This window comes from Sitophilus oryzae, unplaced genomic scaffold (genome assembly GCF_002938485.1).
Source record: "Sitophilus oryzae breed Bouriz unplaced genomic scaffold, Soryzae_2.0 scaffold_130_pilon_pilon, whole genome shotgun sequence".
NCBI classification, from domain to species: domain Eukaryota; kingdom Metazoa; phylum Arthropoda; class Insecta; order Coleoptera; family Curculionidae; genus Sitophilus; species Sitophilus oryzae.
This window is the reverse complement of record NW_022145960.1, coordinates 1,009,174-1,034,956: the sequence shown is the minus strand read 5'-3', so window position 1 is coordinate 1,034,956 and position 25,783 is coordinate 1,009,174. Positions and strand designations below refer to the sequence as shown.

Below are 25,783 nucleotides of genomic sequence, written 5' to 3'. Positions count from 1 at the left end.
TGAAGTTACGTATTAAGAACCTTTTACGTAAAATTTAATGGTTTAAGTATAATTTTTTAAAATTAATAATTTAAGAGTTACTCAACAGAAAAATTGATTTTTTATTTGGGACACCCTTATATTTTTAATTAACCGAAAAGAATTTTGAATTACCTTTCCAAAAATATAGCACACTTAATATTTTGTTATAATCCCCTTCGAAATACAGAATTTTGAAACGTTCGCCACTTTTAACTAGTAGGCTTTGGACCCCTTTATTGATGATATGCCCCTTAATGGAACGCGAAAAATATATTTTTCCAGCAAGATGACGCACCGCCTCTGAACGCTGAAGTTTTCAGCAAATTTTTGCAGCCAATTTCAAGAATAATTGAATAGCTAACCAAGATTCCAGCCTTTGGCCGTCGAGGCCGCCTGACTTAGTGCCCATGAATCTAATCTTATGGATATATTTGCGGAAGAATTTCCTTATTCCTCCGTATAATCTAGAAAAAATAGAAATACTTAGCAGTTAGGAGAGGGTATTTTTCATCCCCACTGAGCTAATGAATTCAGCGAGAAATGTTCAAAACTGCCCTGTCTGGCCATAACGTAAGACGGTCGATATGCCAAACACCTGTAGCAAAATCTCATGTCTTGGTTTGCTATTTATTTTTATTGTTATTAGGATATAGTTTAAATGTGTTCATATTGGTTAAATATATTTTAAATTGTTATAAAATTTTGCATCTCTCATAGCAAACATTATTGTTTTAATTGATGCTCACAGCTAGAATTTTTTTTTTAATATAGCTGATGCCGTTAAAAGCCTACTTATTTAAAGCGGGCGAAATTTTATATACTCTATATCTCGAAGAGGAATTGAGCAAAACATTGCTGTGTTATATTTTTGGAAAGGTAATTTTAAATTCTTTCAATAAATTAAAAAATACAGGGTGTTCCATATAAAAATCAAATTTTCTGTTGATAATTCTAAATTATTAATTAAGAGATTAGACCGGTTAGACTGACAAGTGTGTGCTCCATCGTTTTCGTGGACATCCTAAGCTTCTCTGCGACCTAGGGGCGATTTGTCGGGTGCAACTCTCACTATACTTCTGTTGTCCATTCTGCCGATATGCTCGTTCCATTCTTCCTTTCTGCTGAGTATCCACTCATTTACATTTTCCACCTTGCATGCTCTTCTTATGCTTTCCTTTCTCTCCCTGTCCAGAAGCTTCTTTCCAGCTATTCTGCGTAGTGCTCTCATTTCGGTTGTCTCTAATAATAGTTGTTTAGTTTTCGCTGTATCAGGTCGAGTTTCTGCAGTGTATTTCACTACTGGTCGTACCGTGGCCTTGTAAATTCTCGCTTTCGTTTCCACCTCAATGTTTTTATTTCATTCAGGCATCTTGCTATTCTGGTTGCCTTCGTTGACCGTTCTCGCACCTCCGCTTCTACATCACCATATCCTGAGATTTCTATGCCTAGATACTTAAACTTCATCTCTTGCTGGATAACATTGCCCTCGACTTCCAGTTTGCATCTTAGACGTCGTCATCCATTTAGTTTTCTGGGTCGATATTATCATATTAAGTGATTTGGCAGTGCAATTAAATCGATGTAATAAGCGCTGTAGATCGTCCTCATTTCAGCTACCAATACGGCGCGGCGTCGTCGGCATAGCACAGAATAGTAATTTCCTGGTCGCCCATACTGTATCCCTTCAGTAAACGTACATTTCTTATTATTTCGTCCATAATGATGACGAAAAGGAGAGGGCTCAGGGAGTCACCTTGTCGGATACCACGGCCTACATTTATTGGTTCGGTTAGGACACCGTTAATTTTGGCTTGAATTTGATTCGCTTCATATACGTTTTCTATGGTTTTAACGAGGTTGTGTGGAATTTGCCTGTTATAAAGAAGGTGTACAACGTCTCTTAGCTGCATACGGTCGAACACTTTTTCTAAATCACTCAAACACATACCTATACGCTGCGGTGGTATTCGATTGATTTTTCTCTTATCTGCCTTATGACAAAAACCGCGTCTGTGCATGATCTGCGCAGTCTGAAACCTTGCTGTTCATCTGCTAAGCATGTTAAGTCGTTAATGTTGGTTGTTATCACTTTTGTTGAAGTGTGGTGCTTAGAAGATTATGCCTCTATAGTTTGAGGGCAGTTACTTATCTCCTCTTTTAAACATCAAGATAGTGGTGCTGGTTCGCCATTCATCTGGTATCCTGTGTTGGTAAAAGATTTTTTGAATCAGGGATGTTAGTTGCTGTATGAGGCATTGGTCGCCATATTTAAGTAATTCGTTTGGGATGTCATCTTGCCCTGGGCTGTTTCTATTCTTTAGCTTTCGAAGGGATGTAATTATATCGGCTGCCTCAATCTGTACGTTGTCGTTCGTGATTATTTCGGGTGTATTTAGTTCAACCTCGATTTCTTTTGATTTGTATAGTTCTGACAAATAATCAATCCAATTAAAAAAAAAATATATAGAGTAAGTATATTTTTAGAAGCGAAGAACATCATATGATTTTAATATACAGGGTTTTCCATTTGAGAAAACCTAACTTTAGTTCATATCTTCAAAATATGTTTTTGTAGAAAAATCAAACTATGCCACTGTAATCTATGAAAAGAATTCAACAAAAATCGTTTTCATCTTCTCGCTAACTTCACAATAACATAAATACAGGTAGTGTTCCAAATTGCAAAGTTTTCAAAAAGACCCTATAGCTCAGAAACGAAAAGGGCTATGAAAATTTTATTTACTTCCATGATATAAAGGGGGGACAGGTTTGCGCAAACCGTCCTGACAAGCGGATATACCGTATGATTTCACCAAATTAGATTTGTTGAATGGAATTAGATTTGTTAAGTAAAAAATAAATATTCGAAAATAAAAATATCTAACTTTATTGATAGAGATGATAGTATCGATCTCTAGATAATTATTTGTTTTCTATTCTAGAGCACGAAATATTTATTTAAAAAATATACATATTGTATTATTTCTGTTCCAATTTAATTCTGAAATAATACTGTCCAGATCGTTTTTTTTTTATTTAGTCTATTTGCTCTTTTAAATGGTAATTGAAATTTAATTACTTTATTTTGTTCATTCAGACGTGTCAATTTACCAGATTGACGTCATCTGGGTTATTTAGAACGACTTCATGTCTTCAAAAATAACTTGCAAATATTGTTAACAAATCGAAAATCGTAAAAGAAGCCAAATAAATATAAGTAATGAAATATAACATGTTTACAGGACGGTTGGCCAAAATGTAAATAATCTCTCCAAAAACTCTATATGGACATATCGCCACTGCAAGAAAATCTACAAACAAAATATTTTTAAAAAAGTTTTTGTAAACACCGCTGCGTTAATCTAACGGAAGCTACTTGTCAGCAGTTGCTTTACTGATAAACCAATTTGCCTAACGAACAAAAAAATGTTTAACGTTTCCTGGAAAGTTTATTTCTTTTCCGTCGTCGGAAGCAGAAAAATACAAAGAATAAAGAAACTATTTAAAATATTTAAATTCATCTATTCGACAACACTTTAGTTTTTTTTTAAACATATACGTCCACAAAAACCGTTGACGTTCTGTTAAATGACATTGTATCAAGTTAACCTTCAAATTCAACAATTACTACCTACACAATTACAATTACTTAACAAGGTAAAACCCAATAGCATCAAACTTTCTGTATGATTATTTTTAATTAGTTTTTTAATATTGTTTATTAAGAATATAACATACGTAAATATTAAAAAACAAATGTTTTTTTTTATTTACGTATGTTATGTTCTTAAAATCAAAGAAGCGATTGCCATACATTACTAACATCTACAGATGCATGAGCAATACATTTATTTTATTGATTGTATTAAATTTTTCTTTAGAGGCTATCGCTTCTTTCATTATAATTTTGGCGTTGTTAAAATTTATTCTTGTGCCCTGTATCCTATGAATGCTGACAAATCTTAGATTTGTGTAAATCTCCCTTTCTCAAACACCCTTTATGTTCTTTAATTCGAACATTTAAGGGTTCCACCAATGTGAAATTTATCGCATTCACATGGTATTTTGTATATTACATTTTTGTTTGTTGTTCAATATTCATTATTTTTTTTTTTAGTGTGTGATAAAATCGATCTATGTATTTTGTGTTTTGTTTGAAAGATGTTCGTATGTTATATTGTTTTCCTATCCTTATTATTTTTCCGAAAACCCTCGTATGTGTATGGAATTGTGTTGTATATATATATATATATTGTGTATTATTATCATTGTGTCTATGATTTGGGGTTCGTATTTCGTTTAATGTTTTGTCAATAAAAGATAGTGGATAGTCGTTTTTTTATTAATGTATTTTTTCTACGACTGCTATGTAAAACGTTAAAAAACGCACGCCAAAGTCAATCTAAAATAATTCAACTTAAATATCAGATTTCCCTTAATTTTTCCCCTTAATCTTCGGGCAATGGAATCGCACAATTGAATCCACCCTCGCCTACGGCTCGTGCCAATAAACCGTCACAGCCGTGTGCAAAGAGCCTTTTTCAAATTATTTACACAATATACTATTTTATGTGGTTTATATTATCTCTGTTTACTGAATTGTCGTCTAAACATATTATTTTCGGCTTATAAAATATAATAATTATATAAACTTTTTATAACACCTTTTATATCTTTATACTGTGATTAGATGTGAAATATAAGTATCTGTCTGTATTTGTGGGTTTTCAGTAAACATCTAAAATTAGTTTATTTTGAAACTTTGACACTAAAACATCAAGAAATGGCAAACGATTATCTCTCTCTACTTCTAAATTAAATTTTATGGAGGTTCGCGGGAATTAATATAATCCAAAAAATATCTGTTTCAGAAACTTTATATTGCCATATTGCAAAAATATCATCAACATGTCAAGGTGCGTCTAAAATGGCTCACCCTGTCACTTTTTTTTTTTTTATTTTTTCAGAAACGAGATTTGGTACATAATATGTTAGTATAAGACATAAATTAAGATTTATTGACGTATTCAATTGTTTTCGGTCACTTCCTGTTTTACCGAAATTACTACAACCTTTGATTTTTGGGTGGCACCATTGGTATTTTTACTTTATGCGATAGAAAATAACACTCTGAATAGAATGACATATGTATGTCAACCAATGACATTTTACATATTTATTAAAATTATAACTTGCGGTTCATAACAAAAATTTGATTTGAAATACCAAGTGTGTGCGCGTGTGGTATCAAATTATTCGTTGTAAAAAATGCTTTTTCTAAATATGGTAATGAGCCATCCTCTTTCCATTTGAAAATTAAGGTATGATTAAAAATACGATTTGGGCATCTTTTACCGGTTAGGATAAGACACTAAAACATTAGATTGTCAAATCTATATTTTTCCAAGGTCTCTTGATTAAGAATTAGTGTTTTAACATAGCCATGGTACTTAGATTGAAATTTAAAATACAATTTTTTATTAAGCGAAAAATGTCAAAGTTGATATGTGATATGTCATTCTATTCAGAATGTCATATTCTATCGAATAAGGTAAAAATACTGAGGGTGCCATTTAAAAAATCAAAAAAAAGTTGTAGTCATTTCCGGTGAAACAGGAAGTGACTAAAACAATTGAATACGCCAATCAATCCTAATTTATGTCATATACTAACATACCAAATCTCGTTTTTTATCTGAAAATAAAAGTTATAGGAGTGAGCCACTTTGAGACGCACCCGGTATTATTATTTATGTAGAATATCTTGCAGTGCCGAAATACCCTGCGAAGTACCCTATTTATAGGATTTTTTTGGAGAGATGAAATCCTCCTCGCCGCATACCTAGTAGGTAAAGATATTTTTCAAAATGTAAATAATACGCTTTTTGTGTAAAGCCAATTTTACCAATGTAATTAAAAACGATCTTTTTTATTTTCCGCTAATAAATAAATAAATTAGCTTATTAATAATAAATTAGTAAAAAGAATTAACCATTCTTGAAAAAAGTTTTTGTAATTCATCAAATTAGGTGTGATTACGTATTCATGAGAAAACCTGATGAAAAATTAAACAAACCAAAATGTATTTGTATAATTAAAGTAATTGATAATGAAAAAAGAAGGGAGCTGGAATGAACCCTAAATCTACAGCTCAGAACATTATTGCTTGCTTTTGACGGTAAACAAAATTACAAAGCAAACAAAATCGGCTGAAATATAAAACGTTATTAGACAGTGAGCAAGCCCCTTGGAACTTTTTAAGACAAAATGAGGTTAGTAGGGATAAATACTATAAAGGGATCGAATCGATGTTTGTAAAGGATGTTTGGCTAAAAAACAAAATTATTATATTATAATATCTGACACGATAAGGGTTTAAATTTATTTTATATTTTTGTTATTAGCTGCTATATTTTTTAACTACTATTATCACTTAAAATTGTAGAATTCTTGACTTTTTAAAATTACTCTTTGGAATTCTGCCTTCATTCTAAATAGAAGTCTCCTATACAGGATCCGGCAATAGTGCGTCGGACATCTGTAGCTCCTAGAATAAAAAACTTGAGAATTTTGTTAAGGTGCAAACCTAAAGTATGTACGTGGATGTATTTCAGGAAAATATTTTAACTTTAATTTTAAACTTTATTTAACTACTATAGGGTGGCTTAAAAAAGTGTGAGTGGATGGGGATGGTTTTTTTAAACGGAACACTCTGTATATTATTGAATTTTTGGCTTCCTTTCAGATCACTTTACATAATCCTAAAATACGAGTACCTATTGTAAATATATTTCGATAGTTTCAGAGATATTAATTAATAAATAAATAAAAAATATGTTCAGGGTGTTTCAAAAAACTTGTGCCATCTCTCGTAGGGAGATTCTTCACGTAAAAATAAGATTTATTTTTCATACCAACAAAGTCCCATTCTGCTTTGTTTCGTAGCTACAGGGTGTTAAATTCTTAATAATCTTTCGATTTATTATCTATAAATTTATTTCAAGAGCTTTTAGTGATTCGAATGAAATTTTTAGGGTAAAAGTTACTATAAGTGCTACATATTTTAATTCTAAACAAGAAGTATCGATAAATGCATCAGGGACGTGCATATGTGTTATCACTGGAATATTTTTCAAAATAAAACGTGCGCCACTGCCTTTTTTTTTGTTATCAAAATTGTGTAGGCCGCTTAATGCCAATTGTAAGTTATCTCTTAATATTTTGTCGAATTCGGCCTCCTTGATGAGATATACGCAATTTTATTAATCAGAATTATTAAAGTCAAAATCAAAATAAAATTAATAAATTATATATTTTAGCTAATTTATTATTAAATATTATTACTATTAGTTATTATTACTATTAATTCAACCTACAGTAATTCTAAATAAAAAATACTGGTATTTAAGATAATTACAAAAAAACGAGCCAAAAACCTAATTTTAAAAAGTTTTAACATCCTGTAAATCTAAAACTTACCCAGTAAACATACCCATATTTATAGGAACTTTTGAGTGCTTATTTAAAATTTTCGCCAATTAATGATATTAATAATAATATTTTAACGGTTGCTGCAAATGGGTCAATGCAAATTAATAAAATTGCGTTTATCTCGTCAAGGACGCCGAAATCGACAAAATATCAAGAGACAAATTTTAATCGGCATTAAATTGTTTACACTATTTCGCTAACAAAAGAAAAAAAATCGGTGGCCTACATGCCTTTTATAGAAAAATATTCCAGTGGTATGCACGTCCCTGGTGAATATGTCTACACTTTTTTAGCTTTAAAATATGTCACGTTTCTAGTAGACCTTCAAAATTTCATTCGAAACGCTAAAATGACTTGAAAGAAAATTATAATAAATCGAAAAAATATTAAGACTTTAACACCCTGTCACTAAGAAACAAAGCAGAATTGGACCTATGTTGATATGAAAAATATATCATATTTTTACGTGAGGAATTGCCCTACAAGAGATGGCACATGTTTTTTGGAACACCCTGGATATACGAGTAGAAGTTCAAATATTTTCCTGAAGTATACTCTTACTCCTTCTAGTATACTCTTAAAGTAAACTATGGATGGGTTTATATATAAATCAGGCGTGAATGTCGATCGTCTCTTGTTGTTTCTAAACAGTCTTATTGGTTTATTTCAAAAATGACAGATCATATTTCAATGTTATTGGTTTGACGGAATGATGAACGATAAACGAACGCCGATGTGTATGAACTCGACTTAAAATTTTTGAGTTGTCAAACTCTTGCCAAATTATATAAGCTATAATTTTGTGTCAAATTATGTCAAATGGAAATGATAGACATATACAAACTAAAATATATGGGAAACTGAAATTGAGATCTTTGAAAGGACTTTTTCACCGCAACCAGTTATACACAAATTTGTTAGTTCCGTGACGAACCACCGGTCGCGCTTAAGGCGAAGTTTTTTTGGCACTTGAAATCAAATCAAGTCAGTTCTAATCAAATAAATAATATGCACCGTCAAAAATCGAAAAAAGTTTTACTGAAATTTTAGTGATTGTTTAAACTTTTTATTAAAAACAATGATGGAATCAGGCCGTAAACCCTTTCACGAGCCCTTTCATAAGTATGTTGTGCCGGCGCCGGCGTGCATGGATTTGTTTTCCAAAAGACATACATTCTCGAAGAACGATCCTACATTATTCCAAAAGTGATATCAATTGCGAAACCTTAAAATGGAAAATACAACACAGCAAGATATTTAAAAGATTTATAGAGTTTGTGATTTACATTTTTATAATCAGATACGTACCTGGAATAAAGAGGTTTAGAAGTTAATTATCTTCCAAGTGACTTTTTATATACACACCAGTTTATATGGGTAAGTTAAATAAGTTAAAAATTTAGTTAAATAAAGAACGTTTTCAGATATTTTTTATCTAATAAAATTAAAATAATCTTTCAAACCTACTGGTAATTTGGTATCCAGTGATGTCGATCCAGGTACAAACCTTGTATTTAAAAACAAACATTTGTTGGTAGGAACTTGTTGGTGAGACCCCTCTCTCGTTGGAATTAGACTTGTACTTTTACCTGAGAAAAGCAGTAACTGAAAGGTAGAGTACACCTACACCGTGGGCCAAATTAAAATCGCAAAATATTCAGTAATGAAGATTATTTAAAAAAAATATCATATCAACTTTATAATGTAAAATATGTTAATTGAGCTGTAAATAAACAAGTTATGGCACTGGCTACTTTTAATTTGGCAGAGAGTGATTCAATAATTATTAGATATTCCAAAGTTTATTAAAAATGTTAATATGTATTACGAATCAAACTGAATTTGGTTTATTAAAATTATCGTTTTAGATTTTTAAATTGTATCTATCATTTTAGAGAAAGGATCAGATATCCCAAAACCAGGAATCTTCCAGAGTGCAGATGATGCAGTTTTTTTGCGAGTGAGGTAAGATCTTTTCTCTTGTAAAGACCTCTTTTTAAAGAATTTAACCCAGGCAGTTGTTTACACCCAAGTTAGGTAAGAATTAAAAATAACTACTCAAAAATGTAAATTTGCTTTATTAGCAATTGTTTTTGAATCCCAAGCTTATAAAAGGATTTTTAAGTTATATAAACCCTACTCGAGGTTTTTTTTGATGTGTCACATAATTATACATATTTATTTGTTTCAGATCAGGAAGCATAGCAAAGGAATCGTACAACCTGTGAATTCAGTTTAATTACTGAGATCAAGGATATGGTGAAACATTCATTATAATTATACAGAGCTACAAAGAGTTATGTTAAGAACCCAAATTATCATAATGAATTGAGGCGAGACAACACCTAGGTAGAAATTGAGGAAAATGCAGGAATAAAAGGCATTTTTTATATGACTACATGAATCCAATGTTTTTATCAAATCGTCACATAGGATAATATTCTCTACGCGTAATACTAAAATTAAAAGGCCAGCTTAAAACAACTTTAAATTTTCATCGCGTGCGAAAAAACAGTGCTTCGCATGGCTTCGGCTTCGGCGCGCTTCGCTTAAAGTGCGCATCATACTTTAAATGTTTGCGAAGCGCCTGCGCCGGCGCCGGCGCGGCAAAATGTCATTAGTTAATTGCATGTATTTTGATTTTGATTCTTCGCGTTACTTCGCTTTAATCCGTAGGTCTGCATTTTATACCGCTTGATCCAATTCACGTGTTTTTTCGCCGCGCTTCGTATAAGTTCGCGACAAAACTTTGTTAGTTGTATTTTATATTATTTAATGCTATTGTATTGATTTATTATTATTATAGTATTTATGAAGAAGTTAAGTAGAGCGGTAACCGTGCGAGCTACGTCTGAAGAAGAAATTTTATTTATTGTATAATTTGTATTATTTACTTTTTATAAAGTTATTACTAATAATTATTATTAAACATATCCAGTTAATTATTTTTTATTTTATTAACTATAGCTGTTTTTTTCTATCTATTTCATATATTTTTGATGAGGATAAGTTAATTCTAAATGAAACGCCACCTGTTTGAGAACAATACGATATAATGGAGCGATGAAGCATTTAAGAGTAACTTATTCTTATTAAAAAACAAGAAATAGAAGAAAAAATGACCTATTCTGTACAAAAAAAAATTACGTTCCCAAAAAATTGATAATAGATGGCGCTAGAGTGGACAAAACAACATAGTTACCTGTAGTTAAAATGTAAAGTTTCCTGTAAAATAAAATAAAATTGTATCATAAGTTCTGTAACGACCCGATGCATGGCGCCACTGAATTCTCCAACAGACGGTATCATTTCAGTTTCCTATATATTTTAGTTTGTATATGATGATAGATATTTTTGCATTTTGGACTCTGTTGTTACTTGTGTTTCGTGTTTTTTTTTAAATTAAGTGGAGGAAAACTCGAGGGAAAATTAAGTGTTGACCCAGACCATAGTTTCCAGTAAATATTCGGTGCCCAGAGACTGCCAGAGAGACAGTTTGCCAGAGACTATGGCCAGACAGTTGTATTACCATGTATTACTATAATAAAGTTTGTATAAAAAAAATAAACGTAAACCATCTCGTATACGTACCAAACACTGGAGTATATGCAAAATAACATCACACGATAGGTAAATAATGGATAATGTAATAACAAATGCAGGAAGTTGCCCTTGAGCTTGAAAGTAAAGAAATCTTTTTTCAAGAATATACCAAAAAAAAAAGAAAAAGGAAAAGTGCCTTATTAAAAAATGGTTCCATGTGGGGCCATCTATTGTGAGGGTCTGAATTTAAATACGCTCATATATATAATTTCACTTGAAACTATCATTTTAAATATGAAAACCATCTTAAAAGTAATTTTTTACACAATATTAACAAATCTAATGTAAAGCTTTACTATGTGTTGTGTAAAAAATAAAATTTAATAGTAAAATTTATACATAGAAAAATCTTTTTTATATTAATAAATTGTACTGAAGCTGTGGTTGGTTCCTTGTGAAACATCGTTGAAATATTAGTATTTTAATAAAACACGCTTTTAGATGTATCAAAAAACTTTTAATAAGAGTAACTTTAACTCTACATATATGTTTCTGCTTGTTAGGCCTTTTTCAAAGAGTTTTTAAGAACTAATCACGTCTAACTACACTGTAACTATATATATATTTGCTATGGGGGTCGGTTCAGAGAGTTTACAATAGGGGTAATAAAAAATGTGTTTAGAAATCCTTGTTGGTCGTTAACATTATTTTCGTTTTTAACAGATTTTAGTATTCTAACTGTTCAATGTAATTTAAGCGTCTACCTTTTATTTCTCTGTGTAGTAACTTAATTGAGTTTTCATTGATTTTGTGATTATTTACTATACAATGAGTTTACTGAGATAAGAACTTATGCTGGAGATTATTAATAGACTTTACATGTTCTTTAATTCTTATATCTAAATTTCTACCTGTTTGGCCCATGTACACATGCATCACAATATTTGCAATCCACCCTATAAAATAAGTCAGATTGTATATAGGGTGGATTGCAATGATTGATGCCGTGTACATGGGTCAAACAGGTAGAAATTTAGATATAAGAATTAAAGAACATGTAAAGTCTATTAATAATCTCCAGCATAGTTCTGGTCTTGCAACTCATTGTATAGTAAATAATCCACCCCTGAACCCACCCCCATAGCAAATATATATATATATAGTTACAGTGTAGTTAGACGATTAGTTCTTAAAAAACTCTTGAAAAAGGCCTAACAAGCCGAAACATATATGTAGAGTTAAAGTTACTCTTATTAAAAGTTTTTTGATACATCTAAAATCGTGTTTTATTAAAATACTAATATACTTTTTTATATTCTTATTTGCACACCCTTGCTTGTTTGTATTAACACATAAGTACCGTAATTTTTTTTAATAAAATAACTCGAACAGATTTTTTCACTTTTATACACAATTTTTATATATATTTATATAGTTTTTTTTCACAATATTTTGCATTTTACAATGCGTTCCAATTGTACCTACTTATTTCTTTGAAAAATAAAATAAACTACTTTGAAATTAAAATGACAGACACATCTATCACTGTCAAGAATTTTGTCGTTGGACAGACTATACATACTTTACGTTTGCACTTAAACGAAATTACCAATTTTTTTATTCTAGGAGATGCCCGACGCACTATTGCCGGACCCAGTATATTGTTTATTTTCTTGTTTCGCAATCTCTTCTCTCTTATCTCTTTAGAGTTATCTGATTGGACGTGTTATCATAAAATTTACACACTTTTTATTACTGCACGGATTACCAAAATGTAGGCAAAATAGATCCAACATGTAACATTTCAGATCATAAAAGATACGATTAACGACTTAAACACTTTTTCACCAAAACATCCTGTGTCCCTTTATGGTATTATTGAATTATTGAATGTAAGACAAGTGATAAAAATAAACCCAACTAAAATTGTCTTAAAACTTTTTGTTGCTTGCACAAGCGCTGTTTGCATTTGCTGATATCAGTGAATAAAGCAGCAGTGCAAATGACGTTATGATATTTTTCTTACCCTAATTTATTAGGGTAATAGACGCACAAAAATTAAATATTAGTAGTATAAAAGTTTTATAACCTAACGCTCATTCACTGACATAATACTTATACAAAAATGCTCCATTTTATTTAGTGTTAATTAACGAAATAATTCTAACTACATCTTTAATCGTTACTAAATTAAATTGTGTATATAACGACTTAAACAAATTCGTAAAGGTTGATTTTATATTTATTAGTAAGTTACAAGATTCATTTAATAAGTTATAGAAGTAATAATCTTAATAACCAAAACCTCTAGTGAAAAAATTGAGGGGTATCAAAGGTTGCAAAACCCGCCTTATCCAACAAACGTTGTTTTGAGATAATAAGCAAAAAAAACTGTATTAGCAAATGTTTGAATCATTATTTTGTATCTCATATTTCTGGAAATAAAAATTAATCTATAATAAAATTCTTAAACAGAAAAACACAAGAATAACCGGATAAAGGTAGTATCAGACCTCGTATCAGACATAGCAGCGCTACTTTTTGTTACGCAGCACATTAAAAAACTGCGGAACTTGATCTGCTACAGAGATGTGAATACCTAGGCAACCTGCAACGTTGCGATCGCAGCTTGGTTGCGTAGGCTACTTTTTTGTTGCGCGCAGTTTAAGAACTAGCCGTGTGTGAACAGTTGTTGAGGAAGGTTGCAAGGTGCAGCAAAAAATTACTAATCAGTTGAAACTTTTACTGCGGACATCGGAGCAGTATTCTGTTGGTATGCCCGAAATGTATAAACTTTTTTTCAGTTAACTCCAGGATTTATATGTAGGTATTTAGTAAAGAATCAACCGACAAATTGCGATGTCGAAAAAGATACATAAGTAACCTATAGCTATCACCTGATAATTATTTTCACAATTAACATCTGAATTAAAACAAACAAGTTAAAACTTACCTAGAGCCCAATATCGTAAAGTTATAATAAGGCGTTCTTTTCGTGTAATAGTTTGTCTCATTCGAGTATCTTGTTTCCGAATTCGCGGACTTACTTTTTCTAAGATGTAGTTAAAATCCACTTTTTCCAAACGCAGAAAATTTTTAAAGTGCTACTCGTCTTTAGCATGCAATTCAGTAAGTAAATTATTAAATGCACCCAACTGTTCGCGCTGTCTGTCTTATCCATTCCCTGATCCACACTCTTGTTTTTTTTTCTCGCCGCTATTGTTTTGCCGCCAAAATCACATATAAATATGCCGCTGCTAACACTGTCTCGTCATCCATTTAAAAAAAAACGCAACCGTCTCCCAAAAAGTACACACACGATACCGCGAGCTGTGGGTGGTGTACTGTTGAATGTTGCCCCTCCAATGTTGCAAAAGTAGCGCTTTGGTGTGAACATAAAAGCATGTAGTGTCGACCTGCAACTTTTTTAGGCAGCTGCTGCATAAAAACTGCGCATTTTGGGCTACATTCTGCTGGTGTATAAACACTGTATGCAATTTTTGCAGCGGCTGCAAAAAAATTGCGCAACAAAAGTAGCTGTGTCTGATACTACCTAAGGCGGGTTTTGTTGCAGTATAATCCATATTGTGGATTTTTATACAATATGATCAAGAAAAAACGGCGTCAGCAATGACTATAAATGAAGGACGCTGTCATTTTATACACATAAAATGATTTTCCCATATAAATTTACATAAATTTACATAAATTTATATGGGAAATATCATCGATTGTCATTTCCTAGCCAACTGGACGCCGTATTTTTCGATCATACGGTATTTGCATCCTAACTTGATTTATTAAATATATTATTTTATTAACATTAGGTAAGGATCTGAAAAGACGTCAGAAGTAATATTATACTTGTGTAAAAAGCTTATGAAAAAATGCGGGATTTGTAACAATAATAACAATTTTGCTGCAGTAACGGAATTTGCAGTTAATTTTATATAGGAATAGACGACTTTTACTGTAGCTTGGGATTTTGTTTATGCATCTAGGTCCAATATTATTATATAGGTCTCGTCTCCATAAATAAGTACAATGTAGTTCCCTTTTCTCCGTGCGGCGACCACACATTTTAAAGCCTAAACAAACAAATTTCAACATGCCCCTCGCTTCCCTGCTCCCTTACCTCATTACATGCCCTTGCATCATTTCTTATTTAGTCTTTTTTTTGTTATTTGCGGTACGACCCACATCGAATATCGCGTAAAAGATATCCGATCGGCTCTTGCTCCGTAGAGCGGAGTGTTTTAGATTATCTTAAACGGATGGATAAGCGATTAAAGTTATTAGAAAATAAAAACATGCGTAAAAAGAAAAAAGATTAGTGACAGAAGTTTGGAAGAGGAAAGTGTAACAAGTTTTTGAGAGGCAGGCGAATAGTAGAGTGATTATTCGCAAGATTCTGAGGACGAGATTAGAAGCAGTGTTTGAGATGTTAGAAATAAAGGTAAATAAACATATAACATATACATATACAATACCTGAATAGTAGGAAATTTCTTCTAAGCTTGGTGTATATAGGTATTGTGGTGAATATATGAGTGAATACTTATATTATCTAGATTTTTCCACTTATGCTTATATTACACTACTATGGCAGAGTACGTTGGTGGAGTTACTCTAGCTTGGTTTATAGGACATTAAATTTATTCACGTTAATTTGTAGCTGAGGTACAGTGGTGGTTAATCTAGCTTGATGTGTGTGTAGGTATTGTTGGTGAATACCTCAGTGAATAACTTATATTACCTAGTTTTTTTCCCACTTATTACATTAATACAAGCAGGGAGTACGTTGGTGGTTACTCTAGCTGGGCATATATGAATTATTGATGAATACTTATCGCATGGCTGTCTTATTATACTAATATGGCAGATTACGTTGGTGGTTACTCTAGCTTGGTTTATAGGACATTAAATTTATTCACGTTAATTGTAGCGGGTACAGTGGTGGTGGTTACTCTAGCTTGGTGGGTAGGTATTGTTGGTGAATACCTCAGTGAATGCTTATATTATCTAGTTTTCCCACTTTTTACAGTAATACAGTAGAGAGTACGTTGGTGGTTACTCTAGCTTGGTATATATGTATTATTGAAGTGAATATTTATCGCATGGCTGTCTTACTACAATAATATGGCAGAGTACGTTGGTGGATTACTCTAGCTTGGTTTATAGGACATTAAATTTATTCCAAGTTAATTGTAGCGGAGTACAGTGGTGGTTACTCTGAAGCTTGGTGTGTAGGTATTGTTGGCGAATACCTCAGTGAATGCTTATATTACCTAGTTTTTCCCACTTATTACATTAATACAGCAGAGTACGTTGGTGGTTACTCTAGCTTGGTATATATGTATTATTGGTGAATACTATCGCATGGCTGTCTTGCTTTTATTTTCAAAGTTGGTAGTCCCATGGGGCACGTTGGTGGTTGTTCATATGGAGTGACGTTTTGCTAAGCTAGCTGTATATAAGATTTTATAAACTCCTTAAGCTGTGAGTTAGCCCCAATATGTGTTTACATTATCATGATATTTTCTTATAGGTGAAAGCGCTAGTACACTTATTAAAAAAGGTATTGAAAAAGAGCCTACCTAAACCTTTGTAGAAGGAAGGTTTATTAGCGGTTTTAGGAGATAAGTGTTAGACCCCAGGAGGAAAATACCACGACACCACCGATTCAACCCTGAAGTGCAGAAAGATGGATACACATCGCAAAACCACGGCCTTGAAGAACCCGTTCTTAACCTATTAATGAGTAGTACCCCCTCTCCAGAGAACGCCACCACCATAGTTAAATTTAATGCGGAAACAGGCCATACATGATAATGTGGAGTGCAGAGATGAAATTGGCTAAAATTCAATCAAGATTAGCAGCCAGTTTGTCGGCTATAGGCCAAGTAATGGCAAAAATTTTAGAGGAGAAAAAGGAGGGGGGAGAAAGGAATATCAAAGCATTATATAGAGACCCTAAACGACACAGAACGTCTTATAACTGGTGTTATCCATTCCGAGTCAATATCGAGGAGGGAACTAGTGTCGTTCGATTTAAATAAAAAATGGAAAACCACTCTAACGGAATCCCCTTTGGACTACCTGGTTGTTTGGTGAAGATTTGGAAGGAAGATTAAAGGCGGCCAAAGAGTTTGTCCGCCTTTAGCTATCATCCAGTCAGTTAAAAAGACTGTCAGAAGTACTCCAGGAAGAATCGTATCAAATGCAGCCAGATCTCGGTCCGTCCACGCCGCATTTAAATCCTTCAAAAAGTCTGCCTCAACATCAGCAGGGAGAAACAGGACAGACTCAATGTTCGAGAAACTTCCTACAACCGCCCACGTCAAAGGCGGCGGACCTGGAACCGAATACAACACTTCGGCGTAAGGTCGCGTTCTCAGAGGAAGATGTATAGGGATAATAGATGTATTATGGCATGGTTGCAAGGTTTTAAAATTCCGTTTGCTGACGAGACCATCACATAACATAATCTCAGGTAGACATAAATGGTCGGTGCAACAACATACAAGACAATTGAGGGGCAACGTTCGAGGGTGCTTGAGTATAGGGGCTATTTCTAAGGCACAGCCATGTAAAAAATCCAGTTTATTACAGAGATATTCACGTTTCAGTTGTTTATTTAGATGATTTTTTTTTTAATTACTAGGAGATTCTTATGATGCATGTTTAGCAAATGTATTAGAAACAATTGGACTACTCGAATATAGGGGTTTATTGTAAAATTATAAAAGAGTATTATCTCCACAAAAAAATTGTGACGTTTTACGGGGTTTAAATTAAACTCTATGGATAAGGATTATTTCTGTTCAAGGAAAAAATCACACAAAATAATTTTGCATTTAAAAAAGTTTTTAAGATGGAAGAAATGCACTACAAAGGGAGTTTGTAAGGCTAACAGGGAAGTTGATATCCATATGTCCAGCCATAAGTACGGTTATTTATATACCAAATTGTTTCGAGAGAGAAAAATTTAGCGTTAAAAAGAGTAATAGGAAATTATAACGGAACTTATGAAAATTTCAAAAGAAGTTAAGTGTTGATACCGATTGGTGGATTCGAAACATACCTTATTAGCAAAAACTTATTATTATCATATAGTAAATACTCTATGGAAATATTCTCTGACGCATCCAGATATTGGATGGGGTGTTTGTTGCAATAACATAAGTTCTCAAGGTCTCTGGCCTACCTACGAATGAGAAGAACACATAAATTTTAGGGAGTTACCAAGCTGTTTATTTTGGCTTGGAAGGCTTTGCTAATGACTTATCTAACGTTTCTAGCTTGTGCAAGGTAGACAGTGTTGTCTAGCCCTATATGCCAGTGCAGTAGTGTTACTGCACTGGCATATACCTATATTACATAGAACATAATGTGTTCAATTTCCAAGTTAAACAATATCCCTCGAATAATTTGGCAATGGTGTGAGGAAAGGGAGATTATTTATCGTAGCCTCTTATATTAGATCTCAAGAGAATAAGGAAGCTGACAGGGCTTCCAGGGAATTTAAGGTCGAGACAGAATTAGTTTTGCTTGAGCTGGGCATTTGGGAAATTGGTCACTATAAAAGTGGGGTTTACCGGAAATAGATTTGTTTGCTACGCATGGCAAATGCTAAATGCAAGAAATACATATCGTGGCACAGGGACCCAGATATGTACGCCATTGATGCCTTTACAACAAACTGGGAAACATTTTATTTTTGCTTTCCCTCCATTTTCAATGGTCCCAAAGGCTCTGCAAAAAAGAAAAAAAATTATTTCTGATCAGGCACAGAAGGTATAATGGTTGTACCCAACTGGGTTTCGCAAATCTTGGTATTCGGTTTTAAGGGCGATGTTAATAGATGAGCCGATTATTTTTTAAATTAATAAATATTTACTTCTTTTAGCGGATCTCCCACCCGTTAGCAACATCTTTCTCTGACGGAGAGGTCCGGCTATCAGGCAAGCCTTGCTCTTAGGGAATGTTCCCAGAGAAGAAGAAGCGCTGGAAATTTGCATGTCTTCAATAACAAGTAACACCTTAAAACAGTCTAACTCAGGGCTTAAATAATGGGTGGGAATTTTGTGGCGTTAAGAACTTAGATCCCTTCGGTTTCCTGGGTTCCAACGTTCTAATATTTTGACTCAACTCTTTAACGAAGGCGCATCTTTTAGCTCATTAGAAAGTTCTTATAGAGCAGCCATAGCACAGATAGCAGACCCCAGACCTCTTACAAGATTTTCGTATGCAAAGGTTTTTTAAGGGAATATATATGTTGAGACCTAATAAGCCCAAGTCCGAAAATACCTGGGATCCTACGTACGTAGTACTTAATTATTTAAAAATAAAAAATAATTATGAGTTAACCTTGCATAAATTGCTTACGCATAAATTAGTGACATTACTGGCCTTAGCATCGGGTCAACGTTTACAAACACTATCGCTTATTGATATAAGGGAAATTTTTCGGAAGTTAGGGGAAATACATATAAAAATTAGCGCAAGATTAAAAACATTCGGTAGAAATAAGCCGCAACCCTTTTTACGCTTACCTTATTTCAAGAAAGACGCTAATTTATGCGTAGCTAGCACGTTAGTAGAGAGTATCTAAAACGAACAGAGAGCATTAGAGGAAGTATAACTTCTGTGTTTTCGTAACAATCAAGAAACCGCATAAGAAAACATCCACTCAAACCTTTGGGGAGCTGGATTAAAATTGTCCTAAATAAAGAGTAGGATTGATACGGATCATTTTACCGCTCATAGTACTTTTACGGCATGCTGTAGCACCTTCAGCAGCTGCCAGGGAAGCGGGTTAAATTTTGATACCATCAGACTCGCTGCTGGTTGGTCTAAAAATTCTAAGAATGCTCATTACTGTTTACAATAGATCCTTGATGGATAATGAGAATAGTTTTGCTGAGAAATTAATCTTTATATATTTTCAATATAGAAATGGGAGAAAAGATTATGTTGTTGTTATTACTTTAAAATCTACATTGTACTTATTTATGGAACTGAGACCTATATAATCACCAAGATTAAACAAACTTACCTGAAGTGAAGTTCAATCTTGATTATATATGAAGGTCTCGTCGAATAAATAAGTTCCCTCCCACCCTCAACCTCAATTTACAACAACATAATAAGTATCTTTAAAATTGACTAAATAAGAAATGATGCAAGGGCATGTAATGAGGTAAGGGGAGCAGGGAAGCGAGGGGGCATGTTGAAATTTGTTTGTTTAGGCTTTAAAATGTGTGGTAGCCGCACGGAGAAAAGGGAACTACATTGTACTTATTTATTTCGACGAGACCTTCATATAATCAAGATTGAACTTCACTTCAGGTAAGTTCGTTTAATCTTGTGAATATATGTCATTAGGGCATTTTTTTTAAATGTATAAGGCGGGTTTTGCAACTTGACGCCTCAATTGAAAGAAAAAAATGTTCATAATATGTTAATATTGGTTACTACGGGATTTTTCCTAGTTTTTCTTTCTTGTGAATTTAATCTACTGAGTAAATTCACAAGTACGAAAACCACTGAAAAATCCCATGGTTCTCAAAATTCAAGCAAAATATATTTTTTATTTTTTATTTTCAAAGTAAAATAACTCGATTATGTTGGACTTCAGACACTCAGATGCAAAAAAACACAACGGAGAAATTTCTGGTCAAAATTAGGGTGTTATATTTTTGTTACTTTTAGCCCTATTTTCATGAATTTTTTAGCAAGCTGTATATAATTATATCAACTTTAATTCGTAAACTCAGTTTTTTATAAACTTTGGTATTTGGCATATTATACAGAGTTAATCGAGGGGATGTTTTTTACCTAAACTCTCAAACACCCTGTGCAATAATTTCGTTTGTAAATTTCCCTAAAATATAATGTTACGATCAGAACAATGTCTCCTATGCATTTTCTTTTTTGGATCATGTCAATACATGCCTTGGTTAATTTTTAAGAGCGAAACTTGCCACCAACCATTTTCAATTTTTCAATTATCATTTCTTTTTGGAGTTATTTTTCAATATTATAAGGTGGATTTGGTGATTATTGTGAACTATATACTCCTTCGAACTACCCATCATGTCCGACGTTTGGGAAATGCTTGGCAGGAGGTTTAGAGGCAAATACGTTTAAATAAAATATACGACGGCCTCCCCATAAGAGCAATGAGAGGATTTACGTCTCAGTATTGAAGGAGGACAGAAAATCGAGTCGAATGTTCAAGACATAGGTTCATCCTTGTTTAGTCAAACCTCCTACAAACCAAAGATAGACTTATGTAGGAAATGCATTGAAATTCTATAGCTATCCTTCAATATCGGGACAGGAATTTAAGCGGTACCCTCCGTATACTTTATTTTAAACGTATTTGTTTAGAGGTCACAAAGCAGTACCAGCTTCATTATATGAACTTCGCTTGGTTGTTAAAGAAGAATGGAAAAGCATAACGCAATATGATATATGCAGCCTCCATGACAATATGAACGGACGTATGCAGGCAGTTATAGCGGCCAAGAGAGGCAATACAAAGTATTAGGGTATTTTTTACAATTTTTTTTCTGTTTACATACTCGAGTATTAGAGATGTTTTTTTAAATGTTTATTTAAACCAGGTCTGTATTGTTACTCTTTAACGTTTTTTTTATTTAGTAATAGAGTATCCAATGCAGCGTAATATGACGTTACGACAATAGTCACCAACATCATCTCGTCATATTAAAAAATTACGTATAAAAATATGTAATGATAACTGGAAAAAATTGCAAACTGATCGTGATCAGTTCATTTCGCTCTTAAAAATTAACCAACGCATGTATTAACATGAATCAGAAAAGAATATGCTCACAACTTGTGGTTCTGACCGTAAAATTATATTTTAGGGAAATTTACACATGAAATTATTGCACAGGGTGTTTTAATATTAGGGTAAAAAGCAACCCCCTCGATTAACCCTGTATAATATGCCAAATAATAAAGTTTATAAAAAACTTTTTATACGAACTTATTTACGAATTAAAGTTGTATACTTATATACAGTTTGCTAAAAATCATGAAAATAGGGCTAAAAATAAAAAAAATATTACATTTTAAATTTGACTAAAAATTTCTCCGTTACGTTTTTTGCATCTTAGTGTAGAACATCTCATAGAAAAAAGGACCATGGATTTTTTCTCCGATTTTTCTTTATTTTTATTCCATCAAATAAAAACAATTTGAAACAAATTTTCCAATCAATGTTAAATATTTCAGTTTTTCACTTCAAAAAATCAAACTAGAATCATAATTCATATATGTATGATTGGCCAATTATTGTAAACAAGCCGTTGCAAAATAAATAACCAATTGCAAAAGATAACTTCAGTTAGTGATTACACTGATGTAGAATTTAATAAAATAAGGTATCTATATTAAGAATTAAAATATTTAGTTGGTTTTGAATTTAAAATTATTAAGAATTAAAATGTTTATTTAAATGATTCAGAACATTTCAAAATAAATATTCTGAATTACTAAGTTGTCCAAGTACGTAATGAGTAAGTAACGGCATTGATCAATATTGAACACACTTTTATAAAATCAACCTTTACAAATAACTTTCGAAAACACTAAACACTCTACAAAATAAAACAAAACAAAATAAACGCTACTAACTACAGTAAGTATATTAACGAGTATAATACTTACAATGAGGCAGTAAGCTGCCAGTAAGTCACATCCTCGTTGACCCAGGGATTAGATGGATGAGGAGGTACCAGTAAAGGGTCAAACTCCGTGTAAGTTTCGACGTGTTGAACGAGGTTTTCTAAGGCTTGAGATACTTTTATTCGTGTCCTGTATAAACTGGTCCTCAGTAGTTCCACCTGCAATAGTTGTTTCATTATATCAATATTATTCGCATACAGGGTGACAGCGAAATTCTACAATTTGATGGTACGTCAGTACTTTGAGAAAGAACTTATATCATTCAAGAACATTTTAATCTAAAGCTATAGAAATACGTAAAAAATACAGGATGAGCATCTAAATATGCACAGTATTATCTACCCCAATATACCATCTAGCTAAGATATACCATCCACCACATTTTACAATGCTTTTGTTTTCATTTTTGTTAACAATATATACAAAACAACCCAATAGTGGAAGCTTCAATGAACACAAAAACAATCCTCTATGGTGAATTTTATACGACTAGTCTTTAAACATGCGTCAAACACTACTTCCAATGTTCGACGCATCGGCTTGGTTTGGTAAAACGTTACAAACATTTGAGACAAATATTGCAATAACTATATAAAATAAAATTAAATAACAAACCAATAACATTAAGAGGGCAGTTGATAAATAATCACGGAGCAGGTTTCTAGTTCAAGGAAACATCCTTTCTGACAGAATCAGATATAAAGACATCAGAAACTAATGTAGCATTTATGGTTTAGGTGGACAACACAGAGAAAATGATTCTGAAATAAACATGTGGACTGAATGGATGAAAACTAACTTGTAAAACTTGTGAAAGGTAATAACTTTATTAAAACTTTTTTTTAACTTAAACTTTATTAACTTGTAAAACTTTATTATCAGGAATAAGCCCACGTGAATAATCATTAAAGTGATATGGACTTCTTTGGACAGACATTGTTAACCCAAGTAGCATTTTTAGAAACTAAATCTCTGCTGAGAAACATTGCGAAACAGTTTCAAAAAAATTATTGTGTTGTGATTAATTTGACACATTTTTGATACATATGTTTATATATATTTTGATATATGTTTCATAACATAAATTGTTTTTTTTTCGAAACATTTTACCAAAATATGGTTTCGCTACATAAGCTAAAACAATAAAGATCACAAGATAGTGTCACAAATTTTTCGAAACTTTTAAGAAACAGACACACGTGACTCACATTTATAAAGGTTTCGTACCAGTTTTTTGCCTGAAAAGTTTCCATAATTTATTTGATATTCTGTCAAATATGAAAACATAATCTTACTTTATTGTTTGAATTTTATTCTGCAGCTTTTACAAAATGGGAAAGACAATATAAACATTCTTCAAGTTTTTAGAGTATAATTAAAAAAGCAAAGGAAGTACATATGGTGAGTATACATTTTATAATTGAGATTTGTCTTAGGAATAAATGTAATAACAGCCACTACAGACTAACAGACACGATTATTAAAAACATTACGTAAAATGTGTCCTAAAATGCTACTTGGGAAAGCTATAGCAGTATGATAGAAGAAGTTTGATAAAAAAATAAAAAATTCGACAATTTTCAAATAGACTTCTTCCGAATATGTTTTATTTTTAACTGAGGTTGAGTTTAAGCAGATATAATAAATTTAATAAGTATCATAATATTTGAAAGATAATAATGTAATCAATACACTATAGAACAAATTATTTAACCAGATTTTCTTGGCGAACAAAATAAATTATAACAAGTTGATTTCTGAAAATCAGACTAACCTCTCTTTTACAGTCCTCTATCGTTTTCTTCCTCGGCTTTATACCTTTCCAACTTCGCGTTGGTACCGGAACTTGCTCCAATGAACTAAATATACCCGGCGGAGGACGGTGTACTCTCCAGTAGGCCTTTTCTTGCGAGTCGCTGATTAACTTGTCGGGTTTCTTCATAGCTTTACTCAGTTTAACCTAAAAAGAAAAATAATATTGTAACATTGTAAATTATCATAATACAGCCGCGTTCGCCCACTACTGGATATACATTTGCCACAAATTCTTCTACTTATATTTCAGTTGAGGGATGGAACCTTTAGTGTTACAACAGCAAAATAAAACAATTACTTTTAAACAAGTCTCAAATTACAGGCAATTAGATGGCAAGTCTACGAGCATAGTCTATAGCATAGACTCACAGGCAATTAGATGCATATGACAGAGTCAAAATTAACAAATGTAAAGATCATAATAATGTTAACAGAAGATAATGGTCCAATTCCTTCCAATTCTCTGTTCCTATTGCTCTAGTTTCGGTTATTAATTGTTCGCTCGCTCGGTTGGTTTTGAACCGCTGGGCTAGTTTTGCCACCCCTGGTCGGTGCCAACTGAACGCCTATATAAACGCTTAATTTGTAGACATTAGCTTAGTTTTAATCATATGCTAACATGGTTAGCAAAACGCGCATCCTGTGCAAAAGTAAAGTGTTTTGGTGTGGTGAATTTCTACTTATATACATTTTGCGCATTTTGGATTCAGTTTTTTGATACTCACTTCTTCGGTCCATCTTGATTTAGTGCCTTGGGGACTTGATTCTACAAGAAATTGTGGTTATTTATTATTGGACATCCTTGCTACGTGAACTGCACTGCTCAGTCACATGCATACTATTCTATAGGCTACATCTATTTTAGTTCGTTGTCTACATCATCTCGAAAAGTAATACCCAATTATACAATTGCTCTCTAAGTCACTTGTATTTTACTGATTTTTTTTTTCGCAATGTATGTGTACTTTTCTTTGGAGGCATATCAGTATGCTATTTTTGTGTATTTTATTTCTGAGTTTTTTGCCTCTACACTATGCGGAAAACTCTTCGAAACAGATCAAGGTCGCGTTTAATTGTCCAACTTTGTCCCATTTCGGTTTATTTCCAGTTGTCTTGACCCACTTCGGTTTGCCTCGACCTACTTTCGAATCTTAAATGAGTCTGAAAACTACTCGTGAGGAAGGCGCGGGGGG

At 32.6% G+C, this 25,783-nt stretch overlaps 1 protein-coding gene and 1 long non-coding RNA gene across 2 annotated transcripts in view; one reads left to right on the top strand and one right to left on the bottom strand.

Annotated features, from left to right (window-relative positions):
• Positions 1-25,783, bottom strand: part of LOC115874968 — a gene marked incomplete in the record, with an annotated part of 636,162 nt that overhangs the window by 97,818 nt on the left and 512,561 nt on the right. Inside the window, 2 exon segments of the mRNA XM_030890274.1 lie at positions 22,758-22,933; positions 24,550-24,735. Coding sequence (XP_030746134.1) covers positions 22,758-22,933; positions 24,550-24,735 — 362 coding nt within the window.
• LOC115874974 overlaps positions 1-25,783 on the top strand; it is a 239,486-nt gene that overhangs the window by 128,672 nt on the left and 85,031 nt on the right. The window lies entirely within an intron of this gene.